The sequence below is a fragment of the Physella acuta genome, unplaced genomic scaffold (assembly GCF_028476545.2).
Source record: "Physella acuta isolate Inbredline_101_S28 unplaced genomic scaffold, ASM2847654v3 ptg001552l, whole genome shotgun sequence".
Taxonomy (NCBI): domain Eukaryota; kingdom Metazoa; phylum Mollusca; class Gastropoda; family Physidae; genus Physella; species Physella acuta.
Genome location: NW_026733067.1, coordinates 49796 through 72500, shown reverse-complemented (window position 1 = coordinate 72500; position 22705 = coordinate 49796). Strand labels below are relative to the sequence as shown.

Genomic DNA, 22705 nt, shown 5'->3' with positions numbered 1-22705 from the left:
GTATTTTATTATGCATAGGCCTATAAATTTACACAAATAATCCTATATGGGACACAAATGTTTTTTTTTTTTTTTTTTTTTTTTGCAATGAGGGTGCTTATAACTACAAGCTCAGGAAACAATAAATTATACAATTTGCGGTAGTGGTCTTAGAAAATGTAATAGCCTATAGGATGAGGAAAGTGGTCATCATAAATGACATCACGCTTTTTTGGACGATTTTTACCTCGCCCCTTCATCGCAAAAAGCCAGAACCCCCCCCCCCCTTAAAATGACGTCACACCTCAGCTACAACCCCACTCAAAATTGCAGTTTAATTTTTCTTAAAATAGGATATTTTTCCAAAATCTTGTCTGCATTGAGTATTTTAATCAATTCCTGTTACAATTTAAAACGGTTTTCTAAAACGCGTAATAACGGCTAAAATTCGTTTTCTAACATTGGTTTTTTTTTATAATGCAAAAGAGTGACGTCACACCATATGAACCGCCCCTCATCACACACCGTCACAAAATTACGGACCCCCCTCCCCCTTACGATTGTGACATCATTTATGGACGACCCCAAAAGTAAAAAGATATTTTTCTGTTACTACATGTGCCTATTTTCAACTATTGCTTTAAATGTAGGGTGCGACAAGGTGGTGTTAAGTGTGCTATTGAATATAATCATATAAGTTATTACAAATGGTTAACAGTACCCGTGATTATAAAGATACAGGGGCGGAAGTAGCATGCCGCCAGACCCCGCAATGCGGGATGGGGGGGGGGGGGGGGGGGCAGGACGTTTAGGTGCCCAGTTCCGACCAAAAAACAATGAATTTTTTTTTTTAAATTATGTTTTTCATGTATTTTCAAGAAGTGGTTTTATTAAAAAAAAAAAAAAAAAACACAGGTCTAAATAAACTAGCAGAGATTGTGGCGTAGAAAAATATTTAAAATCTACAAGAGCTATAGTTTGAAAGGTAGGCAAACATTCACACTACTTCCATGACTTACTACCATTTAAAATAGGGGTGCCAATGAAGCTCATTTAAATAGTTTTGTACTATGTATATTAAAAAGCAATTGATTCTCTGAATTATTATTTAAATAAGACGTACTAAACAATGGTATAGCTATAAAAAATCAATGTTTTCAAAACTGATATTATAAAAACCAAAAAATGAAAAAAATAAAAATAACGCTAGAAACCATTCACGAATCAAGCTTACGTCTTTATATATTTTTGACCAGCATGTTTTGTAGTGGTCATGATTATTTCAAGCCCAAAATGAGTTTGGACTAAATTTGTCTGGTTTGTTGTCTCAGAATGGTTATATATTGCAATAAAATAGACTAAATTACTCAGTTAGGATATAGATAATATATAGGGGGTCCTAATATTTTTTTTTGCCGGGAGCCTAATTTTTTTTAGTTCCGCCACTGTAAAGACACACTTCATTTCTTTTTGCATATGAATACAAAGATTTTACTGAAAAATATTTTAACAGTTAGACAAGTCAAATGTTAACATCACATGACAAACAAGTCTTTGTTGTCTGACACTGACCTCAACAACCTGTCATGTTAAGGCATTAAATCATCAGATGAGGGTCAAGTAAACCCCAGCATTCAACACATATTGGTCTTAGTGGAATTTTTAATGTTAGAATACAGACATTGTTAGTAAAACACTAAATAGAAATTGACAGATTTGATGAGAAATTTTTATTTCATGTCACAATTCCATAGCAGTTGACTACAGTAACATTTTCATTAAAGTGTTTTTAAAAATAAAGAAACCAAAAAATACAAAAAAGTAAACACAACAAAACATAAATTATGCTAGACATAGGATACCATAATGTCAGAACATAACAATTTTCAGTTTAGTATTTTTTTGGTCTTAATTGCCTTTTAATTTGCAACGTGTGTGTGGTGTTACTGTTTGCAAACAGAAAAGAAAGTGGGATAGTGTCAACATTAGAAACTGATAGTTGTTTTAGGGAATGATCCCACTTACACTTCTCAGACTAAGACCAAAGAAAAGATCAACTATAAATGTTCAGCCACAAGGATGGTCTAATTAGGTTATTATTAATATTATACAATCATTATAACTTATTAATAATGGTCTGCAATTACCTTTTATTTTCATTTAAATATATGCAATAAACATCAATTTAGCTGTATTTGCATAGAATATATGAAAAAATAATACTAGTGACCTACAAGAAAAATTAAAACATGATATCCTAATATTAATATATACAGATTATGAATGAATTGAAGATTAAAATGGCTAATCTGTTGGTGCTTCAACAATTTAAAAGATATCATAAAAATTCATACACTCTTCTAGGTAAAGTTTTCATGACCAACATCAGATTAATATAATTTATCGCATGTATAATTTTTTTTGTGCCTACTTAAATTTGAACTCTGTGAAAACCTTTTATGACAAATATCACATTCATAAGGCTTAACCACTAGATGAATTTGTTTGTGTTTGTTTAGAGAAGAACTGTCTGAAAACTTTTTGTGACAAAGATCACATTCATATGGTTTAACTCCTGAATGAACTCTTTTGTGTGCATTAAAATTACAACTGTATGAAAACTTTTTATGACATAAATCACATTCATATGGCTTAACTACTAAATGAATTTTTTTGTGATTGATTAGAGTTGAACTGTATGAAAAGTTTTTATGACAAACATCACACTCATAAGGCTTAACCCCTAAATGATTTTTTTTGTGCATGCTTAGAGTAGAAATGTATGAAAACTTTTTATGACATAGTTCACATTCATAAAGCTTAACCATGAAATGAATTTTTTTATGGTTTCCTAAACTAGAACTGCGTGAAAACTTTTTGTGACAAACATCACACTCATAAGGCTTAACCATTAAATGAATTTTTTTGTGTTTGCTGAGAGTGGAACTGTATGAAAACTTTTTATAACAAACATCACATTCATAAGGCTTAACCATGAAATGAATTTTTTTATGGTTTCCTAAACTAGCACTGCTTGAAAGCTTTTTGTGACAAACATCACATTCATATGGTTTAACTCCTGAATGAATTTTTATGTGCATGCTTAGAGTAGAACTGCATGAAAACTTTTTGTGACAAACATTACATTCATAAGGCTCAACCATTAAATGAATTTTTTTGTGTTCGCTTAGAGAAGAATTGTATGAAAACTTTTTATGACAAACATCACATTCATAAGGCTTAACCATTAAATGGACTTTCTTATGTTTAGTTAAACTAGAACGGTGGAAAAACGTTTTATGGCAAACATCACATTCATAAGGCTTAACCATTAAATGGACTCTCTTATGCTTAATTAAACTAGCATTGTATGAAAACTTTTTTTGACAAACATCACATTCATAAGGCTTAACCATTAAATGGACTTTCTTATGTTTACTTAAACTAGAACTGCTTAAAAACTTTTTGTGACAAACATCACATTCATAAGGCTTAACCATTAAATGAATTTTTTTGTGTTCGCTTAGAGAAAAATTGTATGAAAACTTTTTATGACAAACATCACATTCATAAGGCTTAACCATTAAATGGACTTTCTTATGTTTACTTAAACTAGAACCGTATGAAAACATTTTATGACAAATGTCACATTCATAAGGCTTAACCAATAAATGGACTTTCTTATGTTTACTTAAACTAGAAATGTTTGAAAACTTTTTATGACAATCATCACATTCAAGAGGTCTCTCCCCTACTTGAGCTTGTTTATGTTTATTCAAGTTAGATCTCTGAAAGCACTGTTCATGATGATCAACAGACATAAATGTTTTGTCTTCAGAAAGTTTTAGCTTATCTTCTAGTCCATTTTGTTGTTTGTCCTCATAATCTAAAAATTTTGTCCATAAATCTGGTTTTATTTTTTCACTAGTTGATAATGTTGCTAATTCTGATTTTATATCTTTGCTAGTTGATAACATTGCTAATTCTGATTTTATATTTTCACTAGTTGATATCAATGCTAATTCTGATTTTATATCTTCACTAGTTGGTAACATTGCTAATTCTGATTTTATATCTTCGCTAGTTGATATTGTTGCTGATTCTGATTTTGTATCTTTAGATCCTGTACATACTGCTGATACGGCAGGTTCCATATCTTTATCAATAAAAAATCCTGTTGTTTCACCTTGAGAAGTCATAAATGTCATATTGTGTTTTACATCATCAAAAGATGAAAATATCTTTTCTGTTTTTGTTTCTCTACTAGATAAAAAGTCTGGCAAAACATGGGTTTTAAAATCCTGTGAAGTTATAATTGTCATGTTTGGTTTACTATCATGAGAAGTCAAAAATGTTGATACTTCTGTTTTTATGTCAGTAGAAGATGAAAATATTGTAGATAGCTCTGGCTTCACATCTTCAGAATATGAAAATTGGGTTAATTCCTCTGACTGTATATCTAAATCACATGTTGCCTCTTCCATGCTGCCCTGCTTCTTATAAATGAACTGAGGATAACATATTTTAAATGTTAATTCAAATTATTCTCAAACTTTTAAATATTTGTATAGGCCTTGTAATAAACTATCTCCTTTCTGGCATTTTCATTCAGTTTTTACAGGTACCATAAAGTGTGCAGCAGTCACTAAATAAAGCTTGCCTTTGATTTAAATAAAAATAAGTAGAAATTTTATAATTTATACTACTGCTATAACAAGATTATAAATCAGGTTTTACGTTTTAATTTAAAAGCCCAACAGAGCTACATTGTTTATTAATTTTCATTTTGTTAATCTATTTTAGGTCACAATGAAAAAAATGTTCAGATGGATTTGATAAGATAGTCAAAGTTAGATTCCTTAAATGTTAAGGTCAGTTGAGATGAAGTCTTTTTTAGCGTTATTAAATTTTGAAATTATAAAAAAAAAAGGATTGGTAGATCAAACGGCAGCTTTAAGATGTTAAAACTTAAAAAAAAAATACTTTTCAGCAATTTCCTATAACCGAAAGTAGAACATATCTTATTTTTAATTTTTCAAAAGCCATAACTTGAGTACTCTTTTAGATAGATACTTGAAATTTAACATGTAAGTAAAAGATCTATTTCTCTATCAAATTTTGAGTAATTTCCGATGACCGGAAGTACTTATTTACATTATTACCGATTTCTAAAAAAAGCATACGAATTTATAAAGTACTAATAATATTCCGCACTATCATACATATTTTGTTTGGGGTTCACTTAGTGCGCAATTCTTTTTTTTACGAGATTCTATTTAACTTTAAAAAGGAGAGTAATTAAAAGTGGATTAAAATCATGTTTATATCCCTAGTTGCCATCCCCCGTAGTGTTATACATTATCATGAATATTCGAGAAAGTTTACGGGCGATCATTCCCGAAATTTTTTAAAATCTATTTTTGATTTTTTTTCTATATATAGGCCCTATTAAGATAACTATATTAAAAAATCTTAACATCTTATGGCCGCCCGCTCTCATTTTCTTGTCAGCAAGAGAAAAAACCCGTCTCTATAGACGGGTCAGTGTGTTCATAAAGAGAATATAATTTTAGACTATAATTTTAAAATCTATATCTCAATATTTAAAATTCTAAACATTGTCGTCCGCTTTCCGCCCGCTCACGTTTTCTAATCTGTGTGAGAAAAAAAAAACCTTAAAATTTTTTAACATAGGTCGAGAGGTTCCACTTTTACTCATTTAGTCTATATCATGATAAGACACTGTGCGACCTTAATATCATATTACGGGGTCATTCATAAATGACGTCAATATCTCGGTGAATTATTTTGCACACGGTTTCAATGAGTATACAACCCTCCCCCTCTTCTCCAAAGCATAAAAAAAAATTACTTACGTGGTTGGGTCAAAAGTTTAACATTTAATTTAAGAAAGGGAGCGGGTGGTATTGAAACAACGCAGCTATTTCTTAGCTGTGACAGAAACATTATCAAAACTTTAGAATTGGTGGAATTTAGCAGCTGTTAAGGGCTCGATTTATTTGTGAATTAATGTTGGTCAATGAAAAACAATTTCGTTCGGGCATTCAAAAGAATTTATAGTGGTATTGGAGGTAGGACAAAATGGTTACTTTTATGCCAACAATGGTAATTCATTGGTCTGGAGCCAATATGTCGGGAGTCATTTTGTCAAAAGCCAATATGTCGGGAGCCCAATTGCCTGGAGCCAATATGTCGGGAGCCCATTTGTCGGTAGCCAATATGTCGTGAGCCCATTTGTCTTGAGTCCTTATGTCGGGAGCCAATATGTCGGGAGCTGCTTTGTCGGGAGCCAATATGTCCTGAGCCTATTTGTCAGGGGTTAATATGTCGGGAGCCCATTTGTCGGGAGCCTATATGTCGCAAGTCAATATGACGGGAGTCCATTTGACGGGAGCCAATAAGTCGGGCCCTTTTGACGGGGTCGGTTTGTCGGGAGTCGATTTGACGGGGTCATCTCATATTAATGGGGCCGATTTGTCCCAGGTCGTTTTCACAGGGCACCAATAAATTATAAAATGGCATTATTGGGGGTTGATAGTTTTCCCACGCACACATCTCATTAACACAATAAATTATTACCAGTTAATTGTTATGTGTGTAAAATTAATACTTTAGAGTTTACATCTGACATAAGCTGGTTTGCGCTGGGAAGCGATATGTTAGAGTTATTTGATATAAAAGACAAGAATTCATAGAGCTATTTTTCACTAACGCGTCACTTGCGAGACAAACAAAGAAATTAGGTCAAAAGTACTTCTGGGAATTCTTAAATAACAGACTGAAATAGAAACGGAAAATTTCCGATGTCTAAAATTAACGAGGATGATTATAGATACCAGTGTCCGATAATGGAATCATCTTTAAAATAGGGGTGTTGGGTTGTTAGTAGTATTGTAATCTCGACCAATTTTATGGTTAGAAATTAGGGTTAGGCGTATGGTTGGACCAGGGTTGGGGTTAGGGACAGGGTTAGCATTGACATTAGCCAGCCATGTGTGTATTTAGTAGTTTTTCTCACTAAATCTAGAATTTACGCAATTATCAATTTAAACATGACCACTGAATAATAGACATCCATATTTAATCCATTAGGCACTAACTTTGGAGTTTTTAGTTCTTTTTAAACTAAATTACTTAATTTAATATTTATTGTCAATCACTGCCATGTCCAACACATCTCTCCATGACAACTCTTCTAACCCTTGAAGGTAAAGAAAACCACAAATCAGGTTAGACTTTTTAAGTGGCCATGCACAAGAGTTCCTCGCTAGTGATCTCCAAATAGTGGTCACGTGGTTAATTTTTCAAAAAAAAATTGGTTGTCATTTTTGGAGCTGGTGTTATAAAAAAAGTGTTGACGATATTTGATTTATTTTTTCATAGACTGATAAAACTAATAATGCTTTACTATGGAAATCAATTTTGTAATATGGAAATCGATATTTAAAAAGTTCTAGTATTTTTGATGAAACCAACTTTTAAATTTAGCCTTCATTCTCCAACGCAAATTTTAAAATGCTTTTCTGGCATATATAGCCCTGCCACCTATAGCTTGTTGTTATAACGTGAAAGTCCCGCCATTTTGCGCGTGGTAAACATTTTAAAAACTAATTAGTAGAAGGTCTCTAGAATTTGGCCGAAAAATCGTCGGAAGTCAAGCGTCCGGTCCGGGCGCCATATTGTTGTTAGCAACCGGCCACGCCTCCGGGTTAGCGAGAAATACTAGTACGTATTTAGTTAACTACCAGTAACCTAACACCCCTTTTTTAAAGAAGATTCCATTATCAGACACCGGTGTAAACATTCTCCCATTAACGATGGCCTCATGATTATTAGTTTTATCCCTCTACCGTTTAGTGAAAGCGAAACTGGTCGCCATTTTTAGTAAGCGCATGAGCCGTGAGATGCCACGAAAATGACAAACCCGGAAGCGTTGAACCGAACGGCCTACTGTCTAAATTCTAAATCTATACCTGTTACAGATAGATTAGAATATTATAGATCTAGAATCTAGATCTACTTAGTCATAACTTAATCACTTACTACTTAGATCTAGATCTATATCTGCTGTCTTGTTGCTAGAAACTAGAATCTAGATTCTAGATCTAGATGATGAAGAAAGTTTTTAAATACTCTTCGGTACTCTTCTGCCAATTAAAACTAAAAATATGTATTACCTTTTATTAATTCGCATTATAACTCTATTGAAAAATGTTTTTACCCAAATATATATTATATATGCATGTAAGCTACAATAACAAACAACTTTTAATCTTCAACATACTTTGTTTATTAGGACAGTAGTCACACTTTGTTTTCGGTTGGTAATACAGAAATGTGTAGAGATATCTAAGAACTATTTTAGTAGGCCTGAATTTCAACAAGTGGTAGGCCTACAATAATACAAATGTATACTGTTGTATGCCTGCTTTTGTAACAGAACCAAGTATTTAATTTCTTAGAACTTCCTAGCTTGATTTAAAGTGTGAAGTAAGCCAACTGTTAGTTATTGAATAATAAGCCCACTATATGCACGATCCCTAATAACTTTATAAGATTGTCACTGTATTAAATACAGGGTTGACTTACTGTAGCTATTTAAGTCTTTGATTATTAACAGCCACAAGAAAAACTTAAAACTCTGTTTTCCCTATAAACCACCAATGGAGTCATCCATAAATGATGTCTAGCTTTTTTTGACGATTTTTACCTCCCCTTCCCCTCGGTCACATATCGTCACAAAAAGCCAGACCCCGTCCTCTCAAATGACGACACACCTCAGCCAAAAACCCCTCTCCCATCCCCTCAAAGTTGCAGTAGAATGTTTCTTAAAATACAATATTTTTTCCAAACTTTTGTCTGAACTCTGTCAACATAGTATTTTAATCAATTTCTATTACAATTTACTAAAATAATTTTCTAAAACGCAACATAGCTTTTTGATAATACAAAAGTGTGATGTCACACCATCTGAACCCCCTCATCACAAAATTACGGACCCTCCCCCTACGAGTGTGACGTCATTTAAGGACGACCCCAATGTCCCCACATTTGATATACATGATGACGTAAAGAAATATCGTGGAAGTTTTAAGTTCATATCGCGGAATAACAGATTTTTAAAAAAAATAATTTTAGAAGCAATTATGCTAGTAATACTCTAGTCAGGGATGCAGCCACCACCTAAGTGAAAAGCAGATTTTTTTTAGAAGTGGGTGGGAGGGGGCAGAGGCGTAGCGACCCTTCCCGGCGCCCGGGGACAAACTTTTCGATTTGCACCCCCCTCGACAATTCGATTTGCACCCCCCCACGAGATTTCCATTTGCACCCCACCCCCCCCCTTCAAACTTTCGATTTGCACCCCCCTCTCGAGATTTCGACTTGCAACCCCCTCCCCCCCCTCAAACTTTCGATTTGCACCCCCCACAACCTTACTTTTTTTTCAACCCATTTTGGCGCCCCCTAAGGTCGGCGCCCGGGGACATATGTCCCCCACCCCCCCCCCCCTCGCTACGCTACTGGGTGGGGGCAGTGAAAGCGGCAAATTTTCTCAAACACGGTACTTCAATTTTTTAAACATTTCAAAGACGTTTTACCACAGTAAAAAAAAAAAAAAAACAATTAGATCTATTCTAAACCAGAGTTTCTTCCAGGCATCTCTTCGGGGGGGGGGGGGGGGGGGGAATTTTTACAGCCCCCCCCCCCCCCCGAACGAAATGAACTTTATATAATTTATATAGAAAATATATACTTTTAACAGTGTCCGCCCCCCCCCCCCCCGAAGAAAGTTTACCGCCCCCCCCCCCCCCCCCGAAGAATTCAAGTGCCCCCCCCCGGAGAAAAAAGTCTGGAAGAAACACTGTTCTAAACCCTGCTAGATCGTGTAACTAAATTATAGCAGGACTACATATTTTGTTTAATGATATAAAACGCTGCAGATCTAGTTTTTTTTTCTCTTAAATCTAGAAGTAGGCCCTTATTAAAAACGAGCCGGCCCGCGGCATAACATACGCCGCTATTTAGTTGTTTCTAATTTTCAATAATTCATAATTTGTGAATTCGACAGTACCAACGCTGACACTGAAAATATTTCTTTAAAACACTATAAGTAGCTCGTTAAGGACCATAACCCCCCCCCCCCTTCCTTCCCTCCCCCCTCCTCCCCCCCCCCCCTACGTTTAAAATCGTTGGCTCTGCTTGTAAACATTTAGAGTGAACACAGCTCACTAAAACCATGTAGGGGTGGGGAGGTAGGGAGAGCGTTTGCAGCTTGTTTTCTAACGGCTCGAAGAAGAGAATTATATATATAGATAACCACGTTAAAATTAGACAGCGCTTGTAGAACTGCCTTGACCGTGAGACACAACTGTGCTCGCATGGTCTCGTGTCGTAGATCTTTCGTTCAGAGCGACCTTGAAGGAGCAGGTAAGAGGTGGTAAAAAGTGTCCGTAAAGTTGAGTGAAAGCAGCACAGTTCTGTTTCATACATGAACTTGTCCTTCAAATAATGTTTTTTCTTTTCTTTTGGTTATAACAAATACATTTTTTTAGACCGGCCGAAAAATCTTTCCGTTGTTTTTTTTTTTTTAAGAAGACGATCGGCGATGCTAGTTAGCTAGATCTAGAAATGGTAGGATTTAGTAATTTTTAATACACAGCCTAGCCGTAGCCCATTGTTGACGTCACGTAAATAATGCAAATTTTACCCCCAGCCCATATCGTCATAAATAGCCAGACAGACAGCCACACAACGAATGACAAAAAGTTCCGCCTATAGCCTCACCCATCTGATACAGCCGATTTGTATTTGGTCCATGGCGCACGCGTTAGATTGTCGATAACGTCATTTTCTTTTTTTTTTTCACGAACGTAATAAAAGTCTACTGGCATTAAGTAATCTTGTTGGTTAATAGTTACAGATCTAGATCCACTACTATACTATAGTGCGAGGAGGTCACGATAAGTTAGGATAGACATAGAAGACCATCTAAGGTCGCAGTGACCGAAACGTATGCTGATCTCGGGTAGACAAAGGCCACGAAAGTGACGGCGTAACAATGTTAACTCTAGGTTTATACAGAAGTCGATAATAATATGTACCGTCGACGCATGCGCGAAAGGCGGAAAGGGCCATTAGCGGGAGTCTTGACAATTAATTAAAATGATTTTTACAATGCCAAAATTTTCAAGCTTAAAACGATCTTACTTTTTTTTTTAAACTGTAAATCCGGAAATTTTCAAACTCAAATCTTGCAAATCCGGAAAGGGAAAAAAATATGATTCTCGAATCCGGAAAATCCCGGAGAAGTGGCACCCCTGGATTATGGGCAAAACTTCTCTAAAAGATGGCCCTACCTACATTTTACCTAGAATACGTATCTAAGTAACTATTTAATAGAAAACCATGTTTATTAGGGAAATATCAATGACCAAATCATTGCCTTTAGGGACATAGAGGGCGCGCTATCGGGATCCCCCGATTTCACTACCGCAGAGGCGCCGCGTAGTCCCATGTCTCCTTAAAACTAACATAGGCGCCATAGTACTCACAAGGATAACGCAGAGCGCCTAACAGCGTCCTGAAACAATGATGCAGATTCCATCATTCGCTACAGTGACACAAATGAACAGGATTTTTTTTCTTTAACACGTAAAAAAGTTATCTGACGTGTTTTAAACATCAGTGTGACTGATGCAATATGTTAGCGTTACCAATTGTCTAATATTAGATGCTCGATTTGAATTTCAGATTGCATCGTCAATAAATAGATGCTAATTGCATCATTCGCAAAGTGACAAAACTGTTTGGATTTTTTTACGGACAAAAAGAAACATCCCAGTTAATAACATAACCTTGGTTAATTTTTCTTTTTATTAAAATAAAACGTATTACAGGGTCCTGTTGAAGTTTTAATGCTGAAAATAGTAGTATCCTTTACCCGTTATGCAGGACGCACGATTAACGGAAGCCACGTGGTAAGATAGCCGCTTTGGGCGCCAAAATGTTTATTGACGAAAATCGCACCCTCCCAGGCACCAACCCTGCTAATTTGAAAACAAGTGTTTCCCATATACCTTATCAGTATTCTCATTTACTCCCTAAAGTTTCATGGTACTCGCATAAACGGTGTCAAACCGCAATCGATTTTTTTTTTGTACCGTATATATAGAAAAAACAAATAGCGCTGGCCGGAACGTCACTTCCGCGAATTTGAAATTATTTTTCTTTGCAGAAACATCCCCAGGAGTATTCTTAACAACTTTCCAAAGTTTCATGGCGGTCTGATGAAAGGTGTAGTAATGCATAAAAGACAGACAAACAGACACATACAAACATACATTGCTTTTTATGTATATAAATAGATATAGGCCTACATTTGCTTAAATAGGCATATATGGGGCCCAAATGTAATTTTTATTTTTTTGCAAGGAGGGTGTCTATAGGCTCAGGAAACAAAAACATAATTTTATATGTGGCAATAGTCTTGGAAAATGGCATAGGCCTATATGCTAAGTAAACAAATAACATGTTATTGATAAAATATGCGGTAAGGGTCTTATTAAATGTAATAGTCTATGGCCTATAGAGATCTTTTTACTTTTCCTCATCCCATAGTATATATTAACAGAAAAATGATATTTTCAACAATTGTTTTAAATGTAGGGTTTGACAAGGTGGTGTTAAGTGTGGTATTGAATATATTAATGTAAGTTATTACAAATGGTTTACAGTATCCTTGATTAAAAAAACCACTCTACATTTATTTTTGCATTTGAATAAAAAGTTTTTACTGAAAAATATATTAACAGTTAGACAAGTCAAATGTTAACATCACATGACAAACAAGTCTTTGTTGTCTGACACTGACCTCAACAACCTGTCATGTTAAGGCATTAAATCATCAGATGAGGGTCAAGTAAACCCCAGCATTCAACACATATTGGTCTTAGTGGAATTTTTAATATTAGAATACAGACATTGTTAGTAAAACACTAAATAGAAATTGACAGATTTAGTGATTTAGTTAGAAAATTTTATTTTATGTTACAATCCCGTAGCATTTGACTACAACAACATTTTCATTAAAGTGTTTTTAAAAATAAAGAAAACAAAAGTAAACACAACAAAACATAAGTTATGCTAGAAATAGGATACCAAAATGTCAGAACATAACAATTACAGCTTTATCTTTATTACCTTTTAATTTGTAACTTGTGTGTGGTGTTACTGTTTGCAAATAGAAAAGAAAGTGGGATAGTGTCAAGCATTAGAAACTGATAGTTGTTTTAGGAAATGACCCCACTTACACTTCTCAGACTGAGACCAAAGAAAAGATAACTATAAATGTTCAGCTACAAGGATGGTCTAAATTGGGAAATTTTACTATAATAATTTATTAATAATAGTCTGCTATTATCTTTTATTTTCATTTAAATGTATGCAATAAACTTATAAACATCAATTTAGCTGTATTTGCAAATAAAATACCAAAATATATACAAGTGTCCTACAAGTAGAATTAATACATGCTATCCTAAAATTAATATATAGATTCTACTAGATAATGAATAAATTGAAGATTAGAATGTCTATTCTGTGGGTGCTTCAACAATTAAAAAAATATTATCATACACTATTGTGGGTAAAGTTTTCATAAATTTCTAAATTAGGTAATTTTACTATTATCATTTATTAAGAATAGTCTGCTATTACCTTTTATTTTCATTTAAATGTATGCAATAAACATCAATTTAGCTGTATTTGCATACATACAAAAATATATACAAGTGACTTGGAAGTAGAACTAAAACATGCTATCCTTCCTATTATTAATATATACAGATCATGAATTCAATAACAGTAACAATAGTAGGCACAGAGGCCTTTTTTTCACATTGGCCGTTTTAAAATAAACAAACAACACAACAACGTAATAACAGCATTTAAAAAAGCAATTGTGTAATAAAGAGGTAGTAACAAAGCACTAAAAAATGTGGAATAATGAAATAATATTACTATAGTTATAATTCAAAATGAGATAAAATAAGAACATATTAATAGATGAATGAGAAGTGTTGCAATGAAGAGGTCATTAAATAATTGTGTTTTAGTTAAGTTTTGAATATATTTTCATATCTAGAAAGTTTTATTTTATTAGGAAGGTTGTTCCACAAATTAGAAACAGTAGGCGAAGCTATGTTTTTGGAAAAAAGTTGTATAGGGTATCAGTAAACTAAGACGAAGATTTAATTTTGTGTTAAAAGAAAAAAGGTCTGATAAGTAAGAGGGGGCTGTTCCCTGGAATATTTTATATTAAAAAAAATTCTTTAGTATATATTATCTTTTTATTTAATGGAAGTATATTAGTTGTAACAAAAGAATCCAGGCTACTAGACAAGCCAGTAACCAGTTTTATTGCCCTTTTTTGTAATGACAGTAGAGGACTGTTGGTGCTTCAACAATTTAAAAAATATTATCATACACTCTTCTCAATAAAGTTTTCATGACCAACATCAGATTTATAGAACTTATCTCCTGAATGATTTTTTTTGTGCCTACTTAAACCAGAACTATGTGAAAATCCTATATGACAAAGATCACATTCATAAGGCTTAAACACTAAATGAATTTTTTTGTGTTTGCTTAGAGCAGAACTATTTGAATACCTTTTGTGACAAACATCACATTCACAAGGCTTAACCCCTAAATGAATTGTTTTGTGTTTTATGAAATTAGAAGTGGTCGAAAACTTTTTATGACAAACATCACATTCATAAGGCTTAACCTCTAAATGAATTTTTTTGTGTGTGCTTAGATTAGAACTGTATGAAAAAAATTTATGACAAAAATCACATTCATATGGTTTAACTCCTGAATGAATTATTTTGTGTTTGCTTAGAGTAGAACTGTCTGAAAACCTTTTATGACAAACATCACATTCATGTGGCTTATCTCCTGAATGGACTTTTTTATGTTTATTTAACCTATTACTGAATGAAAACTTTTTATGACAGAGATCACATTCATATGGTTTAACTCCTGAATGAATTTTTTTGTGTGCATTAAAATTAGAACTGTTTGAAAACTTTTTATGACAAACATCACATTCATAAGGCTTAACTACTAAATGAATTGTTTTGTGATTTCTTAGAGTAGAACTGTCTGAAAACTTTTTATGACAGAGATCACATTCATATGGTTTAACTCCTGAATGAATTTTTTTGTGTGCAATAAAATTAGAACTGTCTGAAAACCTTTTATGACAAACATCACATTCATGTGGCTTATCTCCTGAATGGACTTTTTTATGTTTATTTAACCTAGAACTGAATGAAAACTTTTTATGACAGAGATCACATTCATATGGTTTAACTCCTAAATGAACTCTTTTGTGTGCATTAAAATAACAACTGTATGAAAACGTTTTATGACAAACATCACATTCATAGGGCTTAACTACTAAATGAATTTTTTTGTGTTTGTTTAGAGTAGAACTGCATGAAAACTTTATATGACAAACATCACATTCATAAGGCTTAACCCCTAAATGAATTTTTATGTGTTTGCTTAGAGTAGAACTGTGTGAAAACTTTTTGTGACAAAGATCACATTCATATGGTTTAACTCCTAAATGAACTCTTTTGTGTGCATTAAAATTACAACTGTATGAAAACGTTTTATGACAAACATCACATTCATAGGGCTTAACTACTAAATGAATTTTTTTGTGTTTGTTTAGAGTAGAACTGCATGAAAACTTTTTATGACAAACATCACATTCATAAGGCTTAACCCCTAAATGAATTTTTATGTGTATGCTTAGAGTAGAACTGTTTGAAAACTTTTTATGACAAACATCACATTCATAAGGCTTAACCATTAAATGGACTTTTTTGTGTTCGCTTAGATAAGAATTGTATGAAAACTTTTTATGACAAACATCACATTCATAAGGCTTAACCATTAAATGGACTTTCTTATGTCTACTTAAACTAAAACTGTATGAATACTTTTTATGACAAACATCACATTCATAAGGCTTAACAATTAAATGGACTTTTTTATGTTTAGTTAAACTAGAACTGTGTGAAAACTTTTTATGACAAACATCACATTCATAAGGCTTAACCACTAAATGGACTTTCTTATGTTCACTTAAACTAGAAATGTTTGAAAACCTTTTATGACAATCATCACATTCAAGAGATCTCTCCCCTACTTGAGCTTGTTTATGTTTATTCAAGTTAGATCTTTGAAAAAAATGTTCATGATGATCAACAGAAACAAATGTATTATCTTCAGAAAGTTTTAGCTTTTCTTCTAGCCCTTTTTGTTGTTTGTCCTCAAAATCTATAAATTTTGTCCATAAATCTGGTTTTATATCGTCATTTCTTGATAACGTTGCTAATTCTGATTTTATATTTTCGCTAGTTGATAACGTTGCTAATTCTGATTTCATATCTTCGCTAGTTGATAACGTTGCTAATTCTGATTTTATATCTTCGCTAGTTAATAACATTGCTAATTTTGATTTTATATCTTCGCTAGTTGATAACGTTGCTGATTCTGATTTTATATCTTCAGATCCTGTACATATTGCTGATACAGCAGGTTCCATATCTTTATTAATTAAAAATCCTGTTGTTACATCTTCAGAAGTTATAAATGTCATATTGTGTTTTACATCATCAAAAGATGAAAATGTATGTTCTGTTTTTGTATCTTTAGAAGATAAAAATTCTGGTGTAACATCGGTTTTAAAATCCTGTGAAGTTATAAATGTCATGTCTGGTTTCATATCATGGAAAGTCAAAAATGTTGATAATTCTGTTTTTATGTCAACAGAAGATGAAAATACTGTAGACAGATCTGGCTTCACATCTTCAGAATATGAAAATTCTGTTAATTCATCTGACTGTATTTCTAAATCACCTGTTGGCTCTCCCATGCTGCCCTGCTTCTTATAAATGAACTGAGGATAAAATATTTTAAATGTTAATTCAAATTGTTTTGAAATTTTTGAAATATTTGTATAGGACTTATAATAATCTCCTTTCTGGCATTTTCATTCAGTTTTTACAGGTACCATAAAGTGTGCAGCAGTCACTAAATAAAGCCTGCCTTTGAATTAAATAAAAATAAGTAGAAATTTTATAATTTATACTACTGCTATAACAAGATTATAAATCAGGTTTTACATTTTAATTTATAAGTCCAACAGAGCTACATTGTTTATTAATTTTCATTTTGTTAATCTATTTTAGGTCACAATGAAAAAATGTTAAGATGGATGTGATAAGATAGTCAAAGTTAGATTCCTTAAATGTTAAGGTCAGTTGAGATGAAGTCTGGGTTAGCGTTATTCAATTTTGAAATTATAAAAAAAGGATTGGTTGATCAAACAGCAGCTTTAAGATGTTAAAATAAAAAAAAAATACTTTTCAGCAATTTCCGATAACCGGAAGTAGAGCATATCTTATTTTTAATTTTTCAAAAGCCATAACTTGAGTAATGCTTGAGATAGATACATGAAATTTAACATGTAAGTAAAAGATCTAATTCTCTACCTTCTATCAAATTTTGAGTTATTTTCGATGACCGGAACTATTTATTTACGCTATTACCGATTTCTAAAAAAAGCATATGAATTTATAAAGTACTAATAATATTCCGCACATTTATACATATTTTGTTTGGGGCTCACTTAGTGCGCTATTCTTTTTTCTACGAGATTCTATTCTACTTTAAAAAGGAGAGTAATTAAAAATTGATTAAAATCATGTCTATATCCCTAGTTGCCATCCCCGTAGTGTTACATATTATTATGAATATTCAAGAAAGTTTACGGCAGATCACTCCCGGTTTTTTTTTAAATCTATTTTTGATCTTTTTTTTATATATATAGGCCCTATAAAGATAACTATATTAAAAAATCTGAACATCCTATGGCCGCCCGCTCTCATTTTCTTGTCAGCGGGAGATAAAACCTGTCTCTATATACGGGTCAGTGTGTTCATAAAGAGAATATAATTTTAGACTATAATTTTAAAATCTATATCTCAGTTATTCAAAGTTCTAAACATTGTCGTCCGCTTTCCGCCGCTCACGTTTTCTAATCTGTGTGAGAAAAAAATAAACCTCCTTTTGAGGGGGTCACTGTCAGTGCATATAAAAAACTTTAACATAGATCGAGAAGTTCCACTTTTATTCATTAAGTCTATAACATGATAAGACACTGCGCGACCTTAATATCATACTAAGGGATCATTCATAAATGACGTCAATATCTTGGTGAATTATTTTGCGCTCGGTTTCAATGAGCATACAGCCCCCCTTCTCTTCTGCACCGCATAAAAAAAAATCACTAACGTTGTTGGGTCAAAAGTGTAACATTTAATTTAGGAAAGGGAGCGGTTGGTATTAAAACAACGCAGCTATTTCTTTAATAGTAAAAATAAATTATACAGAAAATGGGTAATCTCATTACTTAATTAATTAGTTAATTTAATTATCGCTAAAGAAAATAAAGGGAAATAGTTTATGTATTTAGTTTATTAGTTTAAATTTATTAAGGCATGGCACATAACACTATGCGTGTGTGGTAGCCTATGTGGCCTGAGTTTATATTTAACTTAAGCAACAAACCCACCAGTTGGTTGAGGCCACACGGGGGTTCGTTCTGCTACGTAATAAAGCAAAATTACTTTGCAACAATAAAATATATTCATTATGTTTGTGACGGTAGGCGGCCATGGTGTTCCACATAAAAGAAATAAGTTGATCTAACGTTGGAAGTATTACGGGCGGTTTCGAACAAGGTGGTATTTTAAGTCCACACAAAAGATGGTGAAGTTGACACATCATAAGAATGTCTATCAACAGTGTAAAGTTGTAAACGAAACATCTTTGATAAAGACTGCATCAAATATTACTGTAAATCGGTGGCTGTAAAATTTTTGCAGATAGCTTCGCATCCTACCACCACCCTACCACCAATCCAGCCATCTAAGCAACGAGCCGGCCTACTATAAATTAGTCCTGCTCATTGCTTAGATAGATGGCTGGAATGACCTCTGACCCTGAAACGTCACACGTCATTTTCTGCAGTTTTCACGTTTATTTTAGCCGTCCTATCCACTACAAATGAAAAAACTATTTATCTCGCAAATTCTCATCATTATTTTAATGCCAGATTCTAATAAAATGAATAATATGCCTTAGTTAGAATGCCATTGAAAAATCGCAAGATTTGTGGTTGTAAATAATGAGAGGATTTATAGTGGAGCACTCTCCATAAAAACTGAAACGGTGCCAAAAACGTCAGAAAATGGCCCGTCTAGCTCTAGATTGATATATAATTATTAATTAAAATATTTACCACATAGGCCTATTCAGTGGCGTAGCGAGGTCGGGTGTCACCCGGTGAGGAACTTAATGGTGTCACCCCCCCCCAGAGGCGTTGCGACCCTTCCTGGGACAAACTTTAAAGTTTTCGATTTTGCCCCTCCCCCCCTTCAAACTTTCGATCTGCACCCCCCTCAAGTTTTTCTCTATATATTTTGCTATTTTTGCCTTGGTGTCACCCGGTGCGGTCCGCACCCCCGTCCCCCCCCCCCCCTCGCTACGCCCCTGGGCCTATATTTACATTATTATTGATTCTGGTTTCCAAATCTTACCCCAAAATGAGGTACCCACGCTGACATTTCTTTCCACTATTTTTAGGATCATGACATCATTGTTATGCCAGTTGCCTGACAGAAACAACTAGTTTTTGTCTTTTGCAGAATGAACTGTTAAGTCTAGTATTTTAACTATAATTTGCATTGAATTGAATTTGTGACTGGTGGTTAACCTCGTCAACGCTGAGTAGCCTATTCGTCTAGATGTATATGATTTGTATGAAATGTTGTATAGTATTTCTAACGATGCTCGTTGAGTGGCCTTTTTCAGAGCTAGGCCTAATTACGGGCTATTTTTAATTGATCGTCCGTTAGTCTTTGTCATTGCTGCGTATTTTAAACAATGCTCGTTCAACAGCCTTATTTTTTGGCCCTATCATCTGTTTACGGGTATTTTTAGCGTAATTTTTTTTAGCTAGGCCTAGATTTAGATACAAAACTTTTTCATGCGAGCATGGTTTTTGTCTGTTAAAAATTACAATTGGTATAAGTACAGGATGGAGAGCTTGTATCGTTTTTTTTCGTGACAGATTTTATCAAGATAGATCTACTTTAAGTTGAAATTGAATTTTTAAATTACTTTACCTTACTATATTAAACTACATTTACCTGTGCCTTTTGTGTAGACAAAAAAAATTAAGCTGAGTTTTAAAATTAGTCTTAGCTTTGTATCATTTCGGCTTTACTCTGTTATAATTAAAAAATGTATTAATTAGTTTAGGCCGCATTTGCGCGGTTCGCTCCTCGTTATGCTAAAACTGTACCCTAGGTAGCACGCGATTTAAAAAAAAAAATAGGCATCAGGACGATAGATCTAGCTAAATCAAACTGCTCTTTAGTAAACAATTTTTTTAAAAATTTATACAGTTGGCTGTTTAGCATGCGTGATATGTGAACTTAAAAAAAAAATGACAAGAAGAAGCAAAGTAGGTCTGTTTTTCAATTGTCTTGAAGAAGGGGGGGGGGGAAAGAGAGAGAAGTGAAGACACCAACAATCTCGTGTATGCATGTTCATTCTATGACGTGTACTATAGGCCTGCTGAACTCACAGTGACCCCGCGACCGTGGTGGGATTTTTCACCCACAGGATAGTAAACATAAGCAAGCAATCACGCAAGTGACAATGTTTGGAGATTTTATTTAAAAAAAAAATTACACGTCATGTTTTCAAGATGAAAAAAAAATGTAATGTAAAAAAAGACACTAATACCATGTATGAACTTCAGCTGCCACACTGTTGACTCAATATAATGTGAATTGAGTGTAAAATGTATTTATAACTATTACTATCATATATTATTTTAAGCATATTTAAAAATAGAATTAGAAATAAAAATATTTATTATGGTCATTTGATTTATGCAAGTGTTCAATATTTCATAAAATGGTATGAATAACATGTAGAGTAGAATTTGTAATGTATATTTTCATTTACTAATTCAATAAATAACTAGATCTAGTTTTATTATCAAACAGTTGTTTTTGTTATTATCTGGTGAGTAAATAACCTAAGTTGACACAATTACCATGGCAGCATTTAAAAACTTGTGTACACAAGTCCACGACATTTTGTTATGCCGGCTGAGGTGCAAGAAAGTGGTTTTGGCTTTCATTTTCCATTCTAGGATAATTTTAAAATTCTCTTTTCTCGGCAATTGAGTAAGCTAGATATTTAGATGTGGTGCCAAATGTTCTCTTAAGGGGTAAGGAATTTAATAGTGTATTTGAAATAACGGAATATTTAATTTTCAAAATCCATAATTAAAACTACTAGACTACATTTGAATTTTGGGTAATCTATCGTTTTGGGTACGTAAAATCGCCCGCGGCTATTAATGTACGAAAACGTTACCTCATTGTCAAGGCTGTAATAGAAGTATATTGTGATATGTTTGTGTCAAATATTATAGATAAATGAATAATAAACCTAAATCAATGGCTAAATATATCAATATAGGCCCGAAATTAACTTTAAACAGCAGTGTCTGCAAGCAAGATTTGCTATATAAACAGCAGCCATTTGTAAAATAGAGTGACTTCCGCCTGAATCTTGCGCTATAAGTCTATAAAAATAAAACTTTAACAAGATGGCTGCTATAGTAAATGAGCATGGTTGCATCTGTTGGAAACATCGCTGGTGTTCATTTATTACTGAAAAGTTTTAATTCAATTGTTTAGAAACAGGTACATAAATGAAACAAGGAAACATTTTTGTATTTTTCAAAACATAAATCCTCCTCAAAATGTGAAATAATTATTAAAATGTAAGGAGTCACCTGTTTTTCACATTACTAGTCGCGGGCGATTTTACGTACCTAAAACGATAGATTACCGAATTTTGATTGCCTGGGCCTGAACATCCACCCACGGAGGGAAAAATAAAAGTAAAGTTCTTAGGCCCTAATTAAAGTTTAAAGTCAAAGCATCAACAAACAAACACCAATCCTATAACATTGTCATTGGCAGAAGCTTTAGATCGATAAATCTAGAACTACTTAGTACTTACACTTAGATCTAGATCTAGATCAATATCTGTCTTGTTGCTAGAAGAAGATGATGAAGAAAGTTTTAAAATAATCATTAATCACTCTTTAGTACTCTTCTTCCAAATAAAATTAAAAATATGTTCGATCCTTTTCCTTTTATCAAATCGCATTATAACTTATATATATATATATATATATATATATATATATATATATATATATATATATATATATATATATATATATATATATATATATATATATATATATAAAACTATATATAACTCAAAGAAAAGTAAACCAAAAAAATGAGCTAATTAAAATAAAACCCAACAAAAATAGGCCGACTGCAATTCATGCTGTAACAAAACAATGCCAATTAGGACAGGTCTAAGTCTAACTTAATATGCAGTAACGTGTCGTGTATTCTATAAAAAGTTCTCTCCAATCCACACCAATTTTTTTTTCATAAAATACGTTTTAATAACAAGCTTTTATGTACTAGTGCACTAAAAAGTAGAAAATAAATTATACACTACT

General features: G+C 33.1%; 2 protein-coding genes across 2 annotated transcripts; both read right to left on the bottom strand.

Annotated features, from left to right (window-relative positions):
* Nucleotides 1–1547: 1547 nt before the first annotated feature.
* LOC131928813 (zinc finger protein 883-like) lies at nt 1548–22243 on the bottom strand. The gene is made up of 2 exons (XM_059284948.1): nt 22186–22243; nt 1548–4487 (listed from the first exon to the last, which is right to left on the bottom strand). The coding sequence occupies exon 2, from the start codon at nt 4461–4463 to the stop codon at nt 2370–2372; it is 2094 nt and encodes a 697-aa protein (XP_059140931.1). The 5' UTR covers nt 4464–4487; nt 22186–22243; the 3' UTR covers nt 1548–2369.
* LOC131928814 (zinc finger protein 271-like) lies at nt 13026–15987 on the bottom strand. Its single transcript, XM_059284949.1, has 2 exons — nt 13714–15987; nt 13026–13417 (listed from the first exon to the last, which is right to left on the bottom strand). Exon 1 carries the CDS (start codon nt 15962–15964, stop codon nt 14477–14479), a length of 1488 nt encoding a protein of 495 aa, XP_059140932.1. The 5' UTR covers nt 15965–15987; the 3' UTR covers nt 13026–13417; nt 13714–14476.
* Nucleotides 22244–22705: the final 462 nt, after the last annotated feature.